General features: G+C 37.0%; 1 protein-coding gene across 2 annotated transcripts in view; it reads right to left on the minus strand.

Annotated features, from left to right (window-relative positions):
* Positions 1-832: 832 nt before the first annotated feature.
* Positions 833-19,785, minus strand: part of LOC132104279 (syndetin-like) — a 143,416-nt gene continuing 124,463 nt past the window's right edge. For both annotated transcript variants that reach the window (XM_059509635.1, XM_059509634.1), the window contains 2 exons: positions 1,495-1,684; positions 833-990 (listed from right to left, as the gene is read on the minus strand). In XM_059509635.1, coding sequence (XP_059365618.1) covers positions 871-990; positions 1,495-1,684 — 310 coding nt within the window. In that variant the 3' untranslated portion in view covers positions 833-870. The remainder of the gene's footprint in view (positions 991-1,494; positions 1,685-19,785) is intronic.

The raw sequence follows: 19,785 nt of genomic DNA on the forward strand, positions 1-19,785 counted from the left end.
CGTATTTATTGTACGACTTTGCCTTCAACTTGGTACAGCTGAATATTATTACACAATACAGTAACCACAAACAAAGCAACATTTCAGCAGGTGAAATACAGTATCTCTGCATTTCAGAAGCAAAACATCTGAAATAAATAGTTTTGTCACTTTCTAACAGGAAGGTTTCAGGTCTTTTTTTTCTTTTCTCTATTACTACTATTACTAAGAAATGCCAAGTAATCACATTCCTGCACAAATGTTTTTCATGAAAAATGACAACAATACATCTCTGGAATCTGGTCATCAATGATAAAATCAATACCAACAAAATAAGTTAAGGTAACAGGGGCGATACTAGCAACACACACCTAGCAAAATGACAGTGACCTGTCAAAACCAGACAGAAACGCACATGCTTTTTGTGTACAAAATCAGAGACGGAGCCTCTGTGTGTTAGAGGATATCTTGGTATCATTTTAAGAAGCCCTATGCAACAGAACCAGCACAAATTCTTCAAAAAGGGAAAAATATAGTTGCTTAGCCACAGCTATGTTTAAATTACTGTTTGATAGCGCACGAGTCATTCATTCGTGTTGCTATTTAAGTGATACTGATAATACCTTCATTATCCATTATCCCTTACAGCTCTTCAAATGACCGTTTCGTGTGTAGTCAGAACACATCCTCCTTGCATTCATTATAATAATGTAAACAGAAACCACAAACGTTTACATGGTAAAAAAAAAAAAAAAACAAGAAAGAAAGAAAAGAAGACGCAGGTTGCGCACGATAACAGATACTAGATAAGCAACAGTGTAGGTGTGTGTTTTTTTTGTTTTTTTTTTGACCGTTCTGTGGAGTTCGGTTTGGTAGTTCAGTGACATTTATTTATCTTTTCGGACGGTCAATGTCATCGATAGCTGCGAGGAGTTTCTGTCGCGCTTTCTTGTTGATGTGGGACCCGAGGCAGACGTTAACCAGGTTAGTCAGCTGCTTCATAGAGTACTCCTGGTCAAACACACACAAAAACTCATGATAAATCTCTACTTAAATGGCTTACATAATTTTAATGAGGAATTAAAGTCTGTCTTACATGACAAGCTTTACTAAGCAGCATCACAGGGCTTTTTTAACATTTAAATAGTAATCAATTAGTGCCGCATGACAGATATTTCACAATGGTTTTGATGGTGATAGTAAATTAGATTAGCTTAGAGATATTGTAATTTTGACTAAAGTTTTAAGACGGGTGTTTAAAAAAAAATATATATAATTTAAATTTCAGAAAGAAATTTTGCCAGGTTTGGTAAGTTTGATTCACTTCTGTGAATAAGATCAAACGTATAATATTTAAAATTCTTTAGTTTATTTAGTCTTGATTGCTTTTGATTTGATTACTACTGATGTGTTTTTTTACTTTAATTTACTTTTTAGCAATCTGAAAGTGTTAAAACCTTTTAGCATCTTTTAATAACCTGTCTACATTGTATTGTCAGGTGTCATCCCTCTTACCCTGTGGTTCTTGATGAACTGCTCCATGTCGTTCTCAGTAAGGTAGTAAGCTTTGATGTAGGTCTCTACGAACTCCTTGTCTGGAATTGGTCTGAGGTCGGTGAGCTTCTCCAGCTTCATCAGGAACTGCTGGAAGTCCAGCTGCATCAGTGCACGTCCTTCATTACTGCATTTCTTCACATTTGCATAGCTGGCAGAAAGCAGGAGAGAAGGAGAGCAGAGGTGAGTGTGTATCAGACAGTTGACAGTTTATTCTACATTAATTGTAGAGACAGTCCCCCCACAGTAACCTCTGGTTAAGTGTCTCGTTCACGAGAACGGTAGTGCTTGTAATTCCAAGGGTTACATGTAAACTTATGCCCTATTACTGATGGAAACTAGAACCCGGCTAACTGCCATAATGTAATTTGAATGTCAATAAGAATACATCAATAAACAGATAAATAGAGCAACAATGCATGCCTGATCAGAAAGAAGTCTTCTAATATCCAGGGTCATGTAACAAGATTTACAGTATGACAGCTGAGATAATTATGTTTGCTCCTCCCCTTCTGAATATTAAGTAAAATGTTAAACATTAAAATTTTAAAATATAGGGGTGCACAATTCAGCCGTTTGACTGGTAAGAGACACCAAATGCTGAGGGCCATTTTTGGTCATTTTTCTTTTGTTCAGTTTGCCACCTTTTGATTTGTCCAGCTTGTAAGTCTCGGTTGCAGACCTGAGCCCTAAGCTTCCTACACTAGCAAACCATCCGATTTACAGTGTAGCTGCATCCAAAGCAAACAAGCATCCATGCAGAGTTCAGTTCTGTTGACACCCCTGTTTACTTTTCGGCTGACAGCGGTGTAATTACTTTCTGTGAGGGGAAAGATATTGCTGGGCCTATTGAGTATATCCAGTCTGCCAATACATCCTTCTGTTTCCCTGCCTCCTTCCTTCTTTCTGTCACATTCTGCTTGATGACTGGCAATGATTTGGAATGCAACTCAGCGTTGCACTGGTGGAGTCTACTTGCTAAAAGAGCAGCTAAAATGGCTTTTATTAGAGTCGGTGCTAGTTTGAATCAGCTAAGGGGCCATTTAGATTTTGAGAGATTTTTCAAAATTTGTCTTGTTAATTACATGTAATTCAGTTATATTCAATTCAATTTTATTTTTATTTATAAAGCACATTTAAAAATGAACCTTAGTTGGCCAAAGTGCTGTACATAAAATTAGGAGCAGCTGCATTTTGGACCAACTGAAGGCGAGATGGAGAAGAGAGGTAACCAGATGTACAAAAAAGAACAGTAGTCCAGTCGTGTGAAGATAAAAGCATGAATAATAGTTTCAAATCTTTTCCTGCTTAAGAAAGGTTTGACTTTGGCTAACTGGCGAATATTATAAAAAACTGGTACTAACGATGGTATTGATTTGTTAGGAATATTTGAAGTAAGATATTGTGTAAGGGTGCCGAGAACATTCATCTGATTTTTCTTTTGGCCCTAACTAAATGATTTATGTTTTGTCATTAAGTAGCAAACAGTTTGAGTGCATGGAGGCAGGCTTCCATTCTCTTGTATGCTCTTGTATGTCTTTATGTTTTATAGGTATGTAAAGTTGTGTGACGTCCGAGTAACAGTTGTATAGTGGTATGAGACCCCAAATTTACTCATGATTGATCCCCAGAGTTAGCATATATAATGAAAATAATAATGGTGTTAAAATTGATCCTTGGGGGTACACCACGAGTGAGGTGAGCTACTGAGTATGGAATGATATTGCGAACATTATTCAAAAGGAATCGCAAATTGTATTTGTAATTGCGTTTTCAATTTGTGGACGCATAAAATGTGACAATCCAAACGCAAATGCAAATCGCGCATTATCGTTTGCATTTTCGTTTAAGCGAACACACAGTGTCTGCCAAATTTAAAATGGAAATGCAAAATCCGTTTGCAATTGTGTTTCCCATATCTTACGAGCTGTGAGCCTGTCATATTTAAATAGCAATATTAATTACCACATTTGCCTTTTCACTCTCTCTGCACTGTGCATGTAAACTGCCAAAACTCAAATGGAATCGCAATTCCTTTTGCATTTGAATTTCCAACGTCTACACTGAAACCTGTCAATCAAGTGACAGGGGTGGGGTCATTTTATGGGGCGTGTTTGCATTGGGAAGTGACGTCACTCACAGTCAATGGTAATAAATAATAATTAATTAATTAGTGTGGACTTTGCCATCTAAATACTTAATAACCAATAAGGTTAAGGATGTGTCTTAAAAATGACTTAATCTTTTCTATCCTGTGAAGCTTTACTTAAAAAAGATGTTTCCTGATATTGACACTTTATGTTCTTTTTGTGGTGCTGAACACGAATCCATTTCTCATCTCTTCTGGGAATGCACATATACAAGTTTGTTCTGGAAGAATTTTTGTATCTTCGATCATACTAAAATGTACCATGTTTTACTATGGTAAATATGAGTTATCGATAGTGTTTATAATTAAACCACAGTAGCCACAAATGTACAGTTGTCTGAGACGTTATGAAATGTTCTTTAACATCATGAACCATAAAATGTAGTCAGTGGTCTGCTATGGTTTATTTTCATAATAGGTAAACACAGGTCACAAGTTAACATGGTCACATTTCCTTGATTCAGCAGCTGCATGATGTGCCGCAGAGAGTCCTGTCTTGAATCGAGAGATCTGGAGCTGATTCGGTGTAGATCGGTAGCTCGGTGGTTACTGACTCCTGTCTCGCGGCGCGCCGTCTTTTAGCGAGTGTTCGAAACCCATGCCAACACAGACGTACCCGCGATACGGGTGATCATACTAATAACTTGTAATCTTTACAAGAATATCTGAATCATGCAATGAGCAAGTCTGCGTTTATTAAACACTTAATATCGCGTCAGTTTGTGCTTTCAGAATCGCAGAGTCTGCTGCCGTCATTCCAGCACATCTGCAGCAGAGACCTGAACCAGGAAATAGGTCACCAGATAACACGGTAACCAGTTAAACTGTAACACCGGGCAGATTAGGCAAATAGACTGGTGACGTAGGTCTGCACGTGTTTCTCAATACAAAGTACGCTGATTTCGGACTTGCATCCTCGGTAGTTCATACTTTGTGCATTCGACTCGGGAGTGTGATGTCTGCGAGGACGCAGGTCCGGTAATTCTGCAAACAGCAGCGTACTTGATAACATGTCAGCTCGCCTTGACTACTGCAATTTTCCTCACTGTATATTTACAATAAAACAAAAAAGGATATGAAATACCACTGCCTCCTTTCATTTTTCATTTAAACATAATAATAGCAGCAGAAATGTACTTCGTTCAGGAAAATGTGTATATATACAGTCATTACAAATGAAACTAAATATTATATCAATTGCTTCTTTTATAACCGTCGCCTGTGAGAGACGTCAATTCCCAATGCAAACAAGCCCAATAAAATGGCCCCACCCCTGTCACTTGATTGACAGGTTTCCGTGAAGACATTGAAAATTCAAATGCAAAAGGAATTGCGATTCCATTTGAGTTTTGGCAGTTTACATGCACAGTGCAGAGAGAGTGAAAAGACAAATGTGGTAATTAATATTGCTATTTAAATATGACAGGCTCACAGCTCAAAAGATATGGGAAACACAATTGCAAACGGACTTTGCATTTCCATTTTAAATTTGGCAGACACTGTGCGTTCGCTTAAACGAAAATGCAAACGGTAATGTGCGATTTGCATTTGCGTTTGGATTATGTCACATTTTACGCGTCCACAAATTGAAAACGAAATTGCAAATACAATTTGCAATTCCTTTTGAATAAAGTCCGGAATATAATTCCATAACTGAGGACAAATGAACACCTAAACTGAAAGAAAAACTCCAGTTTGACAGAAAAGACTGGAACCATTTTAAGTACCATACCTGTAATACTAATGGAATGTTCAAGCCGAGATAAAAGAAACCTGTGATCCACAAATCTAAATGCACTAAGGGCTGTGGTCATTAAAATGTCATTAAAAACTTTTAAAAAGAGCGGACTCATAACTATGGAGAGCTATGAAGCTGGACTGGAAAACGGTGGAAATGGAATTGATTTAAAGGTAATTCTGCAATTGTGTAACAACTGCTTTTTCAAGGATTTTGGATATGAACAGCAAATTGGAGATGGGTCTGTAGTAAGCATATATTGTGCCATCAAGTGATTTTTTTTAAAGCAGGCTGGAACAGTCCCAGTCAATAAACATTTATCAATGATATGCAAGATATTTGGGCTGACAATATCAAAGATCTGTTTTAAAAAAATGGAAAGGAAAAATATCATGAGGGGTAAAGTAAGTATCAATTTTAAAGTGATTTCCCTAAATGTCTGAAGGGAGACCAGCTCAAATTCACTGTGAACAGTAGAAAGTAGAATCAGGTACACAATGTTATCGAGGTAAAAACTTGGGCTCGAGTAGAATTGATTTTGTTAGAAAAAAGCTACGAATGTTTTCACACTTAGAGGGAAAGGTCACAGACTAAAGTCTTAACATTATACATATTTCTATAATTAAAATCCGTTATTAATTATGTCAACCAGAACTGGGAACACTTCCCATAACAATGTACTCGTTTCTAGAGTTGGGGTACCTGGAATCGAGTCTGGTCTTGAGTACAGTTTTTTTAAAGGACTCTGACTTGTCACGGACTCGAGGCTTTCGAGTCCAACTGAGTCCTGGGACAGTTGATGGAAATGTCACTGACGCAATGCATCATCACAAAAGTGATATTCAGTATTTGTCACTCTCAGTCAGTGTGCGAATGCTGAGTTCTCTTTCACTTAAGTTCTCCTAAGCACTGATATTGCCCCACACTTACATAAAAAGTTATGTCAAAATAGTCTTGAAGACTATTCGTGTAAATGCAGTGGGTTTTGTCTTAAGTGAGCTTGAACAATTGGGAGAGATACAGATGTGTCAAAATATTTTATATATGCATCAGATCTTAAAGCAAAAGCATAAACCTGCAGCTGCCGACTGCATCATTAATGTTAATCAAACATTAATTTATTAATTTATTTATTCCTTTTTCTAGCTTGTACTTATTTGAACAATGTCTAAAACTTGGTATTACAAGCACTTTGTGTGTCTGTTTGCCTCTTTAAGAAGAATCGCTTTATGTATCCCCAATGGTAAGTTGCTTTGGATAAAAAAGTCTGGAAAATGACAATGTAAATGAAATAAATTATTGGTTACATAATGTAATATACTGTAATTTATGTAACTGTAAATTAAAAAATAAAACAGGTGTGAGTTGCCTCTGACTTATGGAATGTTTATGTAGAGCTTTTGTACACAGTGTGTGCTATTGTACAGACCAGGTTTATCTCTCACAGAATCATTTTCATCCAAGAAATTCAAAATGCCGTCTAAGGAGTCTGTGTACTTTGGTGTCCATTCATTTTTTATTTATTTATTTTTCCAAGAAATTAAAATGGAGTTTCTTCTTTAATGGTTCAAACACTAATGAATTGAATAAGCAGACACAAACTAATTTTGATTATTCAAAATTATATTTCATTAAAAATCATAGAAATTATATAAAGCTTGTTTTGCTTTTTAGATAAAAGATGCGTTTTATGCTCTAAAGGTCCCATTCACCAAGATACCGACTCCTTTACCCCACTCTTCAATTTAAACATTTACTTTAACGATTCCGCCCTTTAATTTTTCACATTCTAAAACTGTTTTCACTCTGAAATATGTCTATACAAAAATCAATTCAGCCATTACTTCTGTTATATAACTAAGTTTGCAAAGCAAAGCAGGACACTAATTATTAATCAAAAATCAAAATGGCAAAATGCAATAGAGGTTTGCTTTTGTTACATTTAAATAGGGCTGTGACGGTGGCTGATTTTTACCACCGCAGTAGTCATGGACCAACAACAACAAAAAAAAAATTATAATAATAATAATATTATAATATATATATATATATATATATATATATATATATATATATGTATGTGTATGAGTGTCAAAAGTTGTTCGTTAACGAAGGCGATAATTTTTTTCAGTTTAACGTATTCAAAATATTATATTTAACATATAGGGGCGGAGATGGCCACCCACTCACAACTGCTGCTTCTGTCACTTTTTCTCATGACAAGAAGTGAATTTATTCAGTCGCAGAATGACTGAACAGGAGACGTTTCAGACACGCGCTCCACTCACTTTATTATCAGGTGCAAGTTAAGCAAGCGCGGAAGGTCCTGTGCTCATAGTCGCCGGTGCGCGCTTCCTTTGTGCATATCCTTTCATATTAAACTGCGAAATAAACTATGTGCAAGCAGTGTCGTGGTCAGTTACTTCATGGAATTACCAAAAAAAAGGTGATTAAAGCTGACTTAAACTCTGCATGCATGTAATATTTTTTATATATATTATATACAGGATATATTTATATGTATGCACATGTCTATGAAATCAGCCCTCACTCATCAGTCTCACTCATCTAACACATCATATTTAACTCGTCAGTTCGTGTATATTTGAGCACTTCTGTCAGTAAATACCGCCTGCAAAACACTAAAATAAATATCAAAGAAATAATGCAGTTAAACAAGAAAGTAGCCTAAATAAGAAAGTTAAATACACCCTGTCTAACGGACGCGAGCGACGAAGCGCGAGAAAATACTCATCATAATCAGTGATGCTATACTGGATGCAGCACAACACGACATGATAAATCCCCCGTCCGGTCTGTGAGGTAGGTACTGACACAGAGTTCAAATGTCCTGTATAGACACTAAACCTGTCGCAACGCGGTTGTGTTGCGTCCGGTTTACTTTTCCGCCACCAAGCGAGCTCATTAACTCCTCATCTGCACGCGCTCTCTTTGAAATAGGAATCGTTCATCTTTCATGTATCGCTGTCTCGTTTGTATTTGTCCAGTTTGGAGAAAGCCTCACCGTACCTGACCAGCCAGCGTTTGCGATCACGAGAACTTGTGCAAACACTGATGGGTGACATGAATGCAGATGACTCCAGATCGGCGATGTGGTATTTGCTTTCCCAACAAGATCCATCGCCCAACACTAAATTAATTTGCTGAATGCATAAACTGTATTTTCCAATCTAAAGGAAACTCTGTGTTTGAGGTAATTTGTTAATTACCATAGATTTAGAATTTGCAACTATTACAGTTATTACACTTATATACAAAACTTTGTATTATGCTTGCTATAGAGTTTGTGACGTCACGTGCACTACCGCCGGTGGCAGTAGACAACCGCGGTAGCAACCGACCACCGCGGTGATGCGGTTGTCACGGCAACCGTCACAGCCCTACATTTAAATGGACATGGCTTTTTCTAATTGTAATGGTTAAAACAATGTTAAGATACTAATAAATAATACAGTTTCGCTGGACTCTGACTCAGCTGTTTGGGACTCGGACTTGTCTCGGACTCGATTGCTTAAAGACTCTTACTCGACTTGGACTCCACTTAGGTGGACTCGAACCCAACACTACTCGTTACATTCTACGAAGAATGGCATCTATGCTAATATTAGTCAGTTTCATTTCAGTTCCGAGGTAACTGTAGCCACCCAGATCCAGTCTGTAATCAGTTCAGACAGCCACTTGGATCCAGTCCATATCCAGATCAGATGGTGAATCAGCACCTAGAGATGACCTCTACAGCCCTGAATGTCAGCAGACACCAAGGCAGATCCCCTGTGAAGACTTCATTGGCTCAAGACCGCAAGAACCAAACGAATCCTCTGCTCAATCTGACGCGTGTTGCAGCCTGGAATTAATTTTTTTTTCTCCAGTTTTGGTTACTTGCCACTGTCACCTTTGGCTTACTTAGTTGGGGACACAATATCTGGCAACATTGTCTGCTTGATTGCTCAGACACTATTGGAAGTGAATTGAACTGAGCTGGATGATGAGATCACTGAATCAACAATGAACGGATAAACTGTTTTCTATTGTCCTCTTGCATTATCAGCATGTTTTTTCCTGTTTAACACTGTAAAGCTGCTTTGACACAACCTGTATTGTATAAAGCACGATATAAATAAAGGTGACTTGAATTAAAACTTTCACAGTCATTACTCAAGTTTTCAGAGTCACATAATCCTTCATAAACTGTTTTAGTATGCTTATTTGGTGCTCAGGAGAAATGTCTTATCATCAATGTTGAAAACGGTTTAATATTACTGCTTAATATTAGCTATGCCTTTGATGAACAGGTTTTATATAAAAAAATATATTTTTTATGTATCAAATAAATGTCTTGAATGTTACTTTTGATCAATTGAATGTGTCTTTGCTTTAAGGTCATCAGGGTGTTTGAGTCTTAATGTGCACCGCGTTGTAATAAAGGTAATTCTGCAATTGTGTAACAACTGCTTTTTCAAGGATTTTGGATATGAACAGCAAATTGGAGATGGGTCTGTAGTAAGCATATATTGTGCCATCAAGTGATTTTTTTTAAAGCAGGCTGGAACAGTCCCAGTCAATAAACATTTATCAATGATATGCAAGATATTTGGGCTGACAATATCAAAGATCTGTTTTAAAAAAATGGAAAGGAAAAATATCATGAGGGGTAAAGTAAGTATCAATTTTAAAGTGATTTCCCTAAATGTCTGAAGGGAGACCAGCTCAAATTCACTGTGAACAGTAGAAAGTAGAATCAGGTACACAATGTTATCGAGGTAAAAACTTGGGCTCGAGTAGAATTGATTTTGTTAGAAAAAAGCTACGAATGTTTTCACACTTAGAGGGAGAGGTCACAGACTAAAGTCTTAACATTATACATATTTCTATAATTAAAATCCGTTATTAATTATGTCAACCAGAACTGGGAACACTTCCCATAACAATGTACTCGTTTCTAGAGTTGGGGTACCTGGAATCGAGTCTGGTCTTGAGTACAGTTTTTTTAAAGGACTCTGACTTGTCACGGACTCGAGGCTTTCGAGTCCAACTGAGTCCTGGGACAGTTGATGGAAATGTCACTGACGCAATGCATCATCACAAAAGTGATATTCAGTATTTGTCACTCTCAGTCAGTGTGCGAATGCTGAGTTCTCTTTCACTTAAGTTCTCCTAAGCACTGATATTGCCCCACACTTACATAAAAAGTTATGTCAAAATAGTCTTGAAGACTATTCGTGTAAATGCAGTGGGTTTTGTCTTAAGTGAGCTTGAACAATTGGGAGAGATACAGATGTGTCAAAATATTTTATATATGCATCAGATCTTAAAGCAAAAGCATAAACCTGCAGCTGCCGACTGCATCATTAATGTTAATCAAACATTAATTTATTAATTTATTTATTCCTTTTTCTAGCTTGTACTTATTTGAACAATGTCTAAAACTTGGTATTACAAGCACTTTGTGTGTCTGTTTGCCTCTTTAAGAAGAATCGCTTTATGTATCCCCAATGGTAAGTTGCTTTGGATAAAAAAGTCTGGAAAATGACAATGTAAATGAAATAAATTATTGGTTACATAATGTAATATACTGTAATTTATGTAACTGTAAATTAAAAAATAAAACAGGTGTGAGTTGCCTCTGACTTATGGAATGTTTATGTAGAGCTTTTGTACACAGTGTGTGCTATTGTACAGACCAGGTTTATCTCTCACAGAATCATTTTCATCCAAGAAATTCAAAATGCCGTCTAAGGAGTCTGTGTACTTTGGTGTCCATTCATTTTTTATTTATTTATTTTTCCAAGAAATTAAAATGGAGTTTCTTCTTTAATGGTTCAAACACTAATGAATTGAATAAGCAGACACAAACTAATTTTGATTATTCAAAATTATATTTCATTAAAAATCATAGAAATTATATAAAGCTTGTTTTGCTTTTTAGATAAAAGATGCGTTTTATGCTCTAAAGGTCCCATTCACCAAGATACCGACTCCTTTACCCCACTCTTCAATTTAAACATTTACTTTAACGATTCCGCCCTTTAATTTTTCACATTCTAAAACTGTTTTCACTCTGAAATATGTCTATACAAAAATCAATTCAGCCATTACTTCTGTTATATAACTAAGTTTGCAAAGCAAAGCAGGACACTAATTATTAATCAAAAATCAAAATGGCAAAATGCAATAGAGGTTTGCTTTTGTTACATTTAAATAGGGCTGTGACGGTGGCTGATTTTTACCACCGCAGTAGTCATGGACCAACAACAACAAAAAAAAAATTATAATAATAATAATATTATAATATATATATATATATATATATATATATATATATATATATGTATGTGTATGAGTGTCAAAAGTTGTTCGTTAACGAAGGCGATAATTTTTTTCAGTTTAACGTATTCAAAATATTATATTTAACATATAGGGGCGGAGATGGCCACCCACTCACAACTGCTGCTTCTGTCACTTTTTCTCATGACAAGAAGTGAATTTATTCAGTCGCAGAATGACTGAACAGGAGACGTTTCAGACACGCGCTCCACTCACTTTATTATCAGGTGCAAGTTAAGCAAGCGCGGAAGGTCCTGTGCTCATAGTCGCCGGTGCGCGCTTCCTTTGTGCATATCCTTTCATATTAAACTGCGAAATAAACTATGTGCAAGCAGTGTCGTGGTCAGTTACTTCATGGAATTACCAAAAAAAAGGTGATTAAAGCTGACTTAAACTCTGCATGCATGTAATATTTTTTATATATATTATATACAGGATATATTTATATGTATGCACATGTCTATGAAATCAGCCCTCACTCATCAGTCTCACTCATCTAACACATCATATTTAACTCGTCAGTTCGTGTATATTTGAGCACTTCTGTCAGTAAATACCGCCTGCAAAACACTAAAATAAATATCAAAGAAATAATGCAGTTAAACAAGAAAGTAGCCTAAATAAGAAAGTTAAATACACCCTGTCTAACGGACGCGAGCGACGAAGCGCGAGAAAATACTCATCATAATCAGTGATGCTATACTGGATGCAGCACAACACGACATGATAAATCCCCCGTCCGGTCTGTGAGGTAGGTACTGACACAGAGTTCAAATGTCCTGTATAGACACTAAACCTGTCGCAACGCGGTTGTGTTGCGTCCGGTTTACTTTTCCGCCACCAAGCGAGCTCATTAACTCCTCATCTGCACGCGCTCTCTTTGAAATAGGAATCGTTCATCTTTCATGTATCGCTGTCTCGTTTGTATTTGTCCAGTTTGGAGAAAGCCTCACCGTACCTGACCAGCCAGCGTTTGCGATCACGAGAACTTGTGCAAACACTGATGGGTGACATGAATGCAGATGACTCCAGATCGGCGATGTGGTATTTGCTTTCCCAACAAGATCCATCGCCCAACACTAAATTAATTTGCTGAATGCATAAACTGTATTTTCCAATCTAAAGGAAACTCTGTGTTTGAGGTAATTTGTTAATTACCATAGATTTAGAATTTGCAACTATTACAGTTATTACACTTATATACAAAACTTTGTATTATGCTTGCTATAGAGTTTGTGACGTCACGTGCACTACCGCCGGTGGCAGTAGACAACCGCGGTAGCAACCGACCACCGCGGTGATGCGGTTGTCACGGCAACCGTCACAGCCCTACATTTAAATGGACATGGCTTTTTCTAATTGTAATGGTTAAAACAATGTTAAGATACTAATAAATAATACAGTTTCGCTGGACTCTGACTCAGCTGTTTGGGACTCGGACTTGTCTCGGACTCGATTGCTTAAAGACTCTTACTCGACTTGGACTCCACTTAGGTGGACTCGAACCCAACACTACTCGTTACATTCTACGAAGAATGGCATCTATGCTAATATTAGTCAGTTTCATTTCAGTTCCGAGGTAACTGTAGCCACCCAGATCCAGTCTGTAATCAGTTCAGACAGCCACTTGGATCCAGTCCATATCCAGATCAGATGGTGAATCAGCACCTAGAGATGACCTCTACAGCCCTGAATGTCAGCAGACACCAAGGCAGATCCCCTGTGAAGACTTCATTGGCTCAAGACCGCAAGAACCAAACGAATCCTCTGCTCAATCTGACGCGTGTTGCAGCCTGGAATTAATTTTTTTTTCTCCAGTTTTGGTTACTTGCCACTGTCACCTTTGGCTTACTTAGTTGGGGACACAATATCTGGCAACATTGTCTGCTTGATTGCTCAGACACTATTGGAAGTGAATTGAACTGAGCTGGATGATGAGATCACTGAATCAACAATGAACGGATAAACTGTTTTCTATTGTCCTCTTGCATTATCAGCATGTTTTTTCCTGTTTAACACTGTAAAGCTGCTTTGACACAACCTGTATTGTATAAAGCACGATATAAATAAAGGTGACTTGAATTAAAACTTTCACAGTCATTACTCAAGTTTTCAGAGTCACATAATCCTTCATAAACTGTTTTAGTATGCTTATTTGGTGCTCAGGAGAAATGTCTTATCATCAATGTTGAAAACGGTTTAATATTACTGCTTAATATTAGCTATGCCTTTGATGAACAGGTTTTATATAAAAAAATATATTTTTTATGTATCAAATAAATGTCTTGAATGTTACTTTTGATCAATTGAATGTGTCTTTGCTTTAAGGTCATCAGGGTGTTTGAGTCTTAATGTGCACCGCGTTGTAATAAAGGTAATTCTGCAATTGTGTAACAACTGCTTTTTCAAGGATTTTGGATATGAACAGCAAATTGGAGATGGGTCTGTAGTAAGCATATATTGTGCCATCAAGTGATTTTTTTTAAAGCAGGCTGGAACAGTCCCAGTCAATAAACATTTATCAATGATATGCAAGATATTTGGGCTGACAATATCAAAGATCTGTTTTAAAAAAATGGAAAGGAAAAATATCATGAGGGGTAAAGTAAGTATCAATTTTAAAGTGATTTCCCTAAATGTCTGAAGGGAGACCAGCTCAAATTCACTGTGAACAGTAGAAAGTAGAATCAGGTACACAATGTTATCGAGGTAAAAACTTGGGCTCGAGTAGAATTGATTTTGTTAGAAAAAAGCTACGAATGTTTTCACACTTAGAGGGAGAGGTCACAGACTAAAGTCTTAACATTATACATATTTCTATAATTAAAATCCGTTATTAATTATGTCAACCAGAACTGGGAACACTTCCCATAACAATGTACTCGTTTCTAGAGTTGGGGTACCTGGAATCGAGTCTGGTCTTGAGTACAGTTTTTTTAAAGGACTCTGACTTGTCACGGACTCGAGGCTTTCGAGTCCAACTGAGTCCTGGGACAGTTGATGGAAATGTCACTGACGCAATGCATCATCACAAAAGTGATATTCAGTATTTGTCACTCTCAGTCAGTGTGCGAATGCTGAGTTCTCTTTCACTTAAGTTCTCCTAAGCACTGATATTGCCCCACACTTACATAAAAAGTTATGTCAAAATAGTCTTGAAGACTATTCGTGTAAATGCAGTGGGTTTTGTCTTAAGTGAGCTTGAACAATTGGGAGAGATACAGATGTGTCAAAATATTTTATATATGCATCAGATCTTAAAGCAAAAGCATAAACCTGCAGCTGCCGACTGCATCATTAATGTTAATCAAACATTAATTTATTAATTTATTTATTCCTTTTTCTAGCTTGTACTTATTTGAACAATGTCTAAAACTTGGTATTACAAGCACTTTGTGTGTCTGTTTGCCTCTTTAAGAAGAATCGCTTTATGTATCCCCAATGGTAAGTTGCTTTGGATAAAAAAGTCTGGAAAATGACAATGTAAATGAAATAAATTATTGGTTACATAATGTAATATACTGTAATTTATGTAACTGTAAATTAAAAAATAAAACAGGTGTGAGTTGCCTCTGACTTATGGAATGTTTATGTAGAGCTTTTGTACACAGTGTGTGCTATTGTACAGACCAGGTTTATCTCTCACAGAATCATTTTCATCCAAGAAATTCAAAATGCCGTCTAAGGAGTCTGTGTACTTTGGTGTCCATTCATTTTTTATTTATTTATTTTTCCAAGAAATTAAAATGGAGTTTCTTCTTTAATGGTTCAAACACTAATGAATTGAATAAGCAGACACAAACTAATTTTGATTATTCAAAATTATATTTCATTAAAAATCATAGAAATTATATAAAGCTTGTTTTGCTTTTTAGATAAAAGATGCGTTTTATGCTCTAAAGGTCCCATTCACCAAGATACCGACTCCTTTACCCCACTCTTCAATTTAAACATTTACTTTAACGATTCCGCCCTTTAATTTTTCACATTCTAAAACTGTTTTCACTCTGAAATATGTCTATACAAAAATCAATTCAGCCATTACTTCTGTTATATAACTAAGTTTGCAAAGCAAAGCAGGACACTAATTATTAATCAAAAATCAAAATGGCAAAATGCAATAGAGGTTTGCTTTTGTTACATTTAAATAGGGCTGTGACGGTGGCTGATTTTTACCACCGCAGTAGTCATGGACCAACAACAACAAAAAAAAAATTATAATAATAATAATATTATAATATATATATATATATATATATATATATATATATATGTATGTGTATGAGTGTCAAAAGTTGTTCGTTAACGAAGGCGATAATTTTTTTCAGTTTAACGTATTCAAAATATTATATTTAACATATAGGGGCGGAGATGGCCACCCACTCACAACTGCTGCTTCTGTCACTTTTTCTCATGACAAGAAGTGAATTTATTCAGTCGCAGAATGACTGAACAGGAGACGTTTCAGACACGCGCTCCACTCACTTTATTATCAGGTGCAAGTTAAGCAAGCGCGGAAGGTCCTGTGCTCATAGTCGCCGGTGCGCGCTTCCTTTGTGCATATCCTTTCATATTAAACTGCGAAATAAACTATGTGCAAGCAGTGTCGTGGTCAGTTACTTCATGGAATTACCAAAAAAAAGGTGATTAAAGCTGACTTAAACTCTGCATGCATGTAATATTTTTTATATATATTATATACAGGATATATTTATATGTATGCACATGTCTATGAAATCAGCCCTCACTCATCAGTCTCACTCATCTAACACATCATATTTAACTCGTCAGTTCGTGTATATTTGAGCACTTCTGTCAGTAAATACCGCCTGCAAAACACTAAAATAAATATCAAAGAAATAATGCAGTTAAACAAGAAAGTAGCCTAAATAAGAAAGTTAAATACACCCTGTCTAACGGACGCGAGCGACGAAGCGCGAGAAAATACTCATCATAATCAGTGATGCTATACTGGATGCAGCACAACACGACATGATAAATCCCCCGTCCGGTCTGTGAGGTAGGTACTGACACAGAGTTCAAATGTCCTGTATAGACACTAAACCTGTCGCAACGCGGTTGTGTTGCGTCCGGTTTACTTTTCCGCCACCAAGCGAGCTCATTAACTCCTCATCTGCACGCGCTCTCTTTGAAATAGGAATCGTTCATCTTTCATGTATCGCTGTCTCGTTTGTATTTGTCCAGTTTGGAGAAAGCCTCACCGTACCTGACCAGCCAGCGTTTGCGATCACGAGAACTTGTGCAAACACTGATGGGTGACATGAATGCAGATGACTCCAGATCGGCGATGTGGTATTTGCTTTCCCAACAAGATCCATCGCCCAACACTAAATTAATTTGCTGAATGCATAAACTGTATTTTCCAATCTAAAGGAAACTCTGTGTTTGAGGTAATTTGTTAATTACCATAGATTTAGAATTTGCAACTATTACAGTTATTACACTTATATACAAAACTTTGTATTATGCTTGCTATAGAGTTTGTGACGTCACGTGCACTACCGCCGGTGGCAGTAGACAACCGCGGTAGCAACCGACCACCGCGGTGATGCGGTTGTCACGGCAACCGTCACAGCCCTACATTTAAATGGACATGGCTTTTTCTAATTGTAATGGTTAAAACAATGTTAAGATACTAATAAATAATACAGTTTCGCTGGACTCTGACTCAGCTGTTTGGGACTCGGACTTGTCTCGGACTCGATTGCTTAAAGACTCTTACTCGACTTGGACTCCACTTAGGTGGACTCGAACCCAACACTACTCGTTACATTCTACGAAGAATGGCATCTATGCTAATATTAGTCAGTTTCATTTCAGTTCCGAGGTAACTGTAGCCACCCAGATCCAGTCTGTAATCAGTTCAGACAGCCACTTGGATCCAGTCCATATCCAGATCAGATGGTGAATCAGCACCTAGAGATGACCTCTACAGCCCTGAATGTCAGCAGACACCAAGGCAGATCCCCTGTGAAGACTTCATTGGCTCAAGACCGCAAGAACCAAACGAATCCTCTGCTCAATCTGACGCGTGTTGCAGCCTGGAATTAATTTTTTTTTCTCCAGTTTTGGTTACTTGCCACTGTCACCTTTGGCTTACTTAGTTGGGGACACAATATCTGGCAACATTGTCTGCTTGATTGCTCAGACACTATTGGAAGTGAATTGAACTGAGCTGGATGATGAGATCACTGAATCAACAATGAACGGATAAACTGTTTTCTATTGTCCTCTTGCATTATCAGCATGTTTTTTCCTGTTTAACACTGTAAAGCTGCTTTGACACAACCTGTATTGTATAAAGCACGATATAAATAAAGGTGACTTGAATTAAAACTTTCACAGTCATTACTCAAGTTTTCAGAGTCACATAATCCTTCATAAACTGTTTTAGTATGCTTATTTGGTGCTCAGGAGAAATGTCTTATCATCAATGTTGAAAACGGTTTAATATTACTGCTTAATATTAGCTATGCCTTTGATGAACAGGTTTTATATAAAAAAATATATTTTTTATGTATCAAATAAATGTCTTGAATGTTACTTTTGATCAATTGAATGTGTCTTTGCTTTAAGGTCATCAGGGTGTTTGAGTCTTAATGTGCACCGCGTTGTACACATGGAGTATGCAGACTGTACAGAGGACCAACTACTAAGGAAGGCATCAAATGGTGATTTTAACCAAGGCACACATTTGGCCAGTGGGTGCCCACATGGGACAGAACAATACAGGAACAATGTATTTGTAGAAGATTATCTAGAGATATTTTGGGAACATACTGTCATTCCACATCAGTCCATCTGTGCTGTTGTTGTGCACTGTATCGTGCACTTGCACCGGGCTTTCCAATTGTTTAAAAAGCCTGTTCATGTCTGGACAGTGTGTGATTACTTCTTTATGCACTCCTGAGCTTTGGAATTGATTCATTTTATTCTCACGTGACTAAATCCAGATGTCTATAGTGAAGCTTTACTATGTAGAACCTCTCTGAAGTCAAGAGGTGCCTGTCAAGTCATGTCAAATGTGCTCCCAGCAAATCTCCATTATGCTGAGGGGGTGATGCTTCTCTGCAAGTCTGTGAGCTGCAAGACTGTCAGTACACTGAAGATAATGTACTGGAGTAAGTAAAGAGTGATGGAAGACAGGTTGACAACAGCTCTTTGGTGAAGACATAGCTTCTATGTTGCTTGTCACACTATGCCACACAAACTTCCCTGATGTTCATTTACAATAATCCGGCTCTTGACTAATGACAAGCAGATAGGTTCAAGAAGGATGGTGCAAGAAGAGGAAACAAGAAGGAAAAATAAATATGAAGAAATCAAACAACATTGATGGATTTATATATGCAGCTATTTGAGAGCAACAAAGCTATTCTGCTCCTGGCACAAAGTCATTACAGACATTTGATGAATCCTCACAGAACTAATCCATTTTTACATTATCTACCATATGAACAGGACTCAGTAGAATGGAAAAAGTAGAAATGGGGAAAAATACTCCTTCAGGTAAATAGAATGATGAGAGTTGTTCCAAACACAAGATTGATGAGGCAGCTGAAAATCTCAGTGTTTCTTGCTTTAAATCAAACATCAACACGTAGCACAAGATTTTGCACACCCACGAATCCCCAGTGATAAAGGGTTTACATTCATCAAAACAATTACTGCCAGCCAAGCCACAATCGAAAAAGCCAAAAGCTCTTCTTGCTCGTAAAAACACTCCACAATTTAAGAGGAGGAATAAAGCACATGAGAAACTGAACCTTTCATTCGGGCTTGCTGTTTTAATACATATAGCTGTGGTTTAAAAGCATCTGGCCAGTAGTACATATTGCCTTTTGCTTTAAAAGTTGATATATTATTGAAGTCATAGAAAATTAAAGAAGTCTGCTTCTAAATACATTTTAATTATACTGGGTGAAACTTTAAATTATCCAGGGATCAGAATAGCAGCTTCATGCTCATATCGCATCCACTTGTGTTCACTTGTGCTTGC

Source organism: Carassius carassius, chromosome 25 (assembly GCF_963082965.1).
Source record: "Carassius carassius chromosome 25, fCarCar2.1, whole genome shotgun sequence".
Taxonomy (NCBI): Eukaryota; Metazoa; Chordata; class Actinopteri; order Cypriniformes; family Cyprinidae; genus Carassius; species Carassius carassius.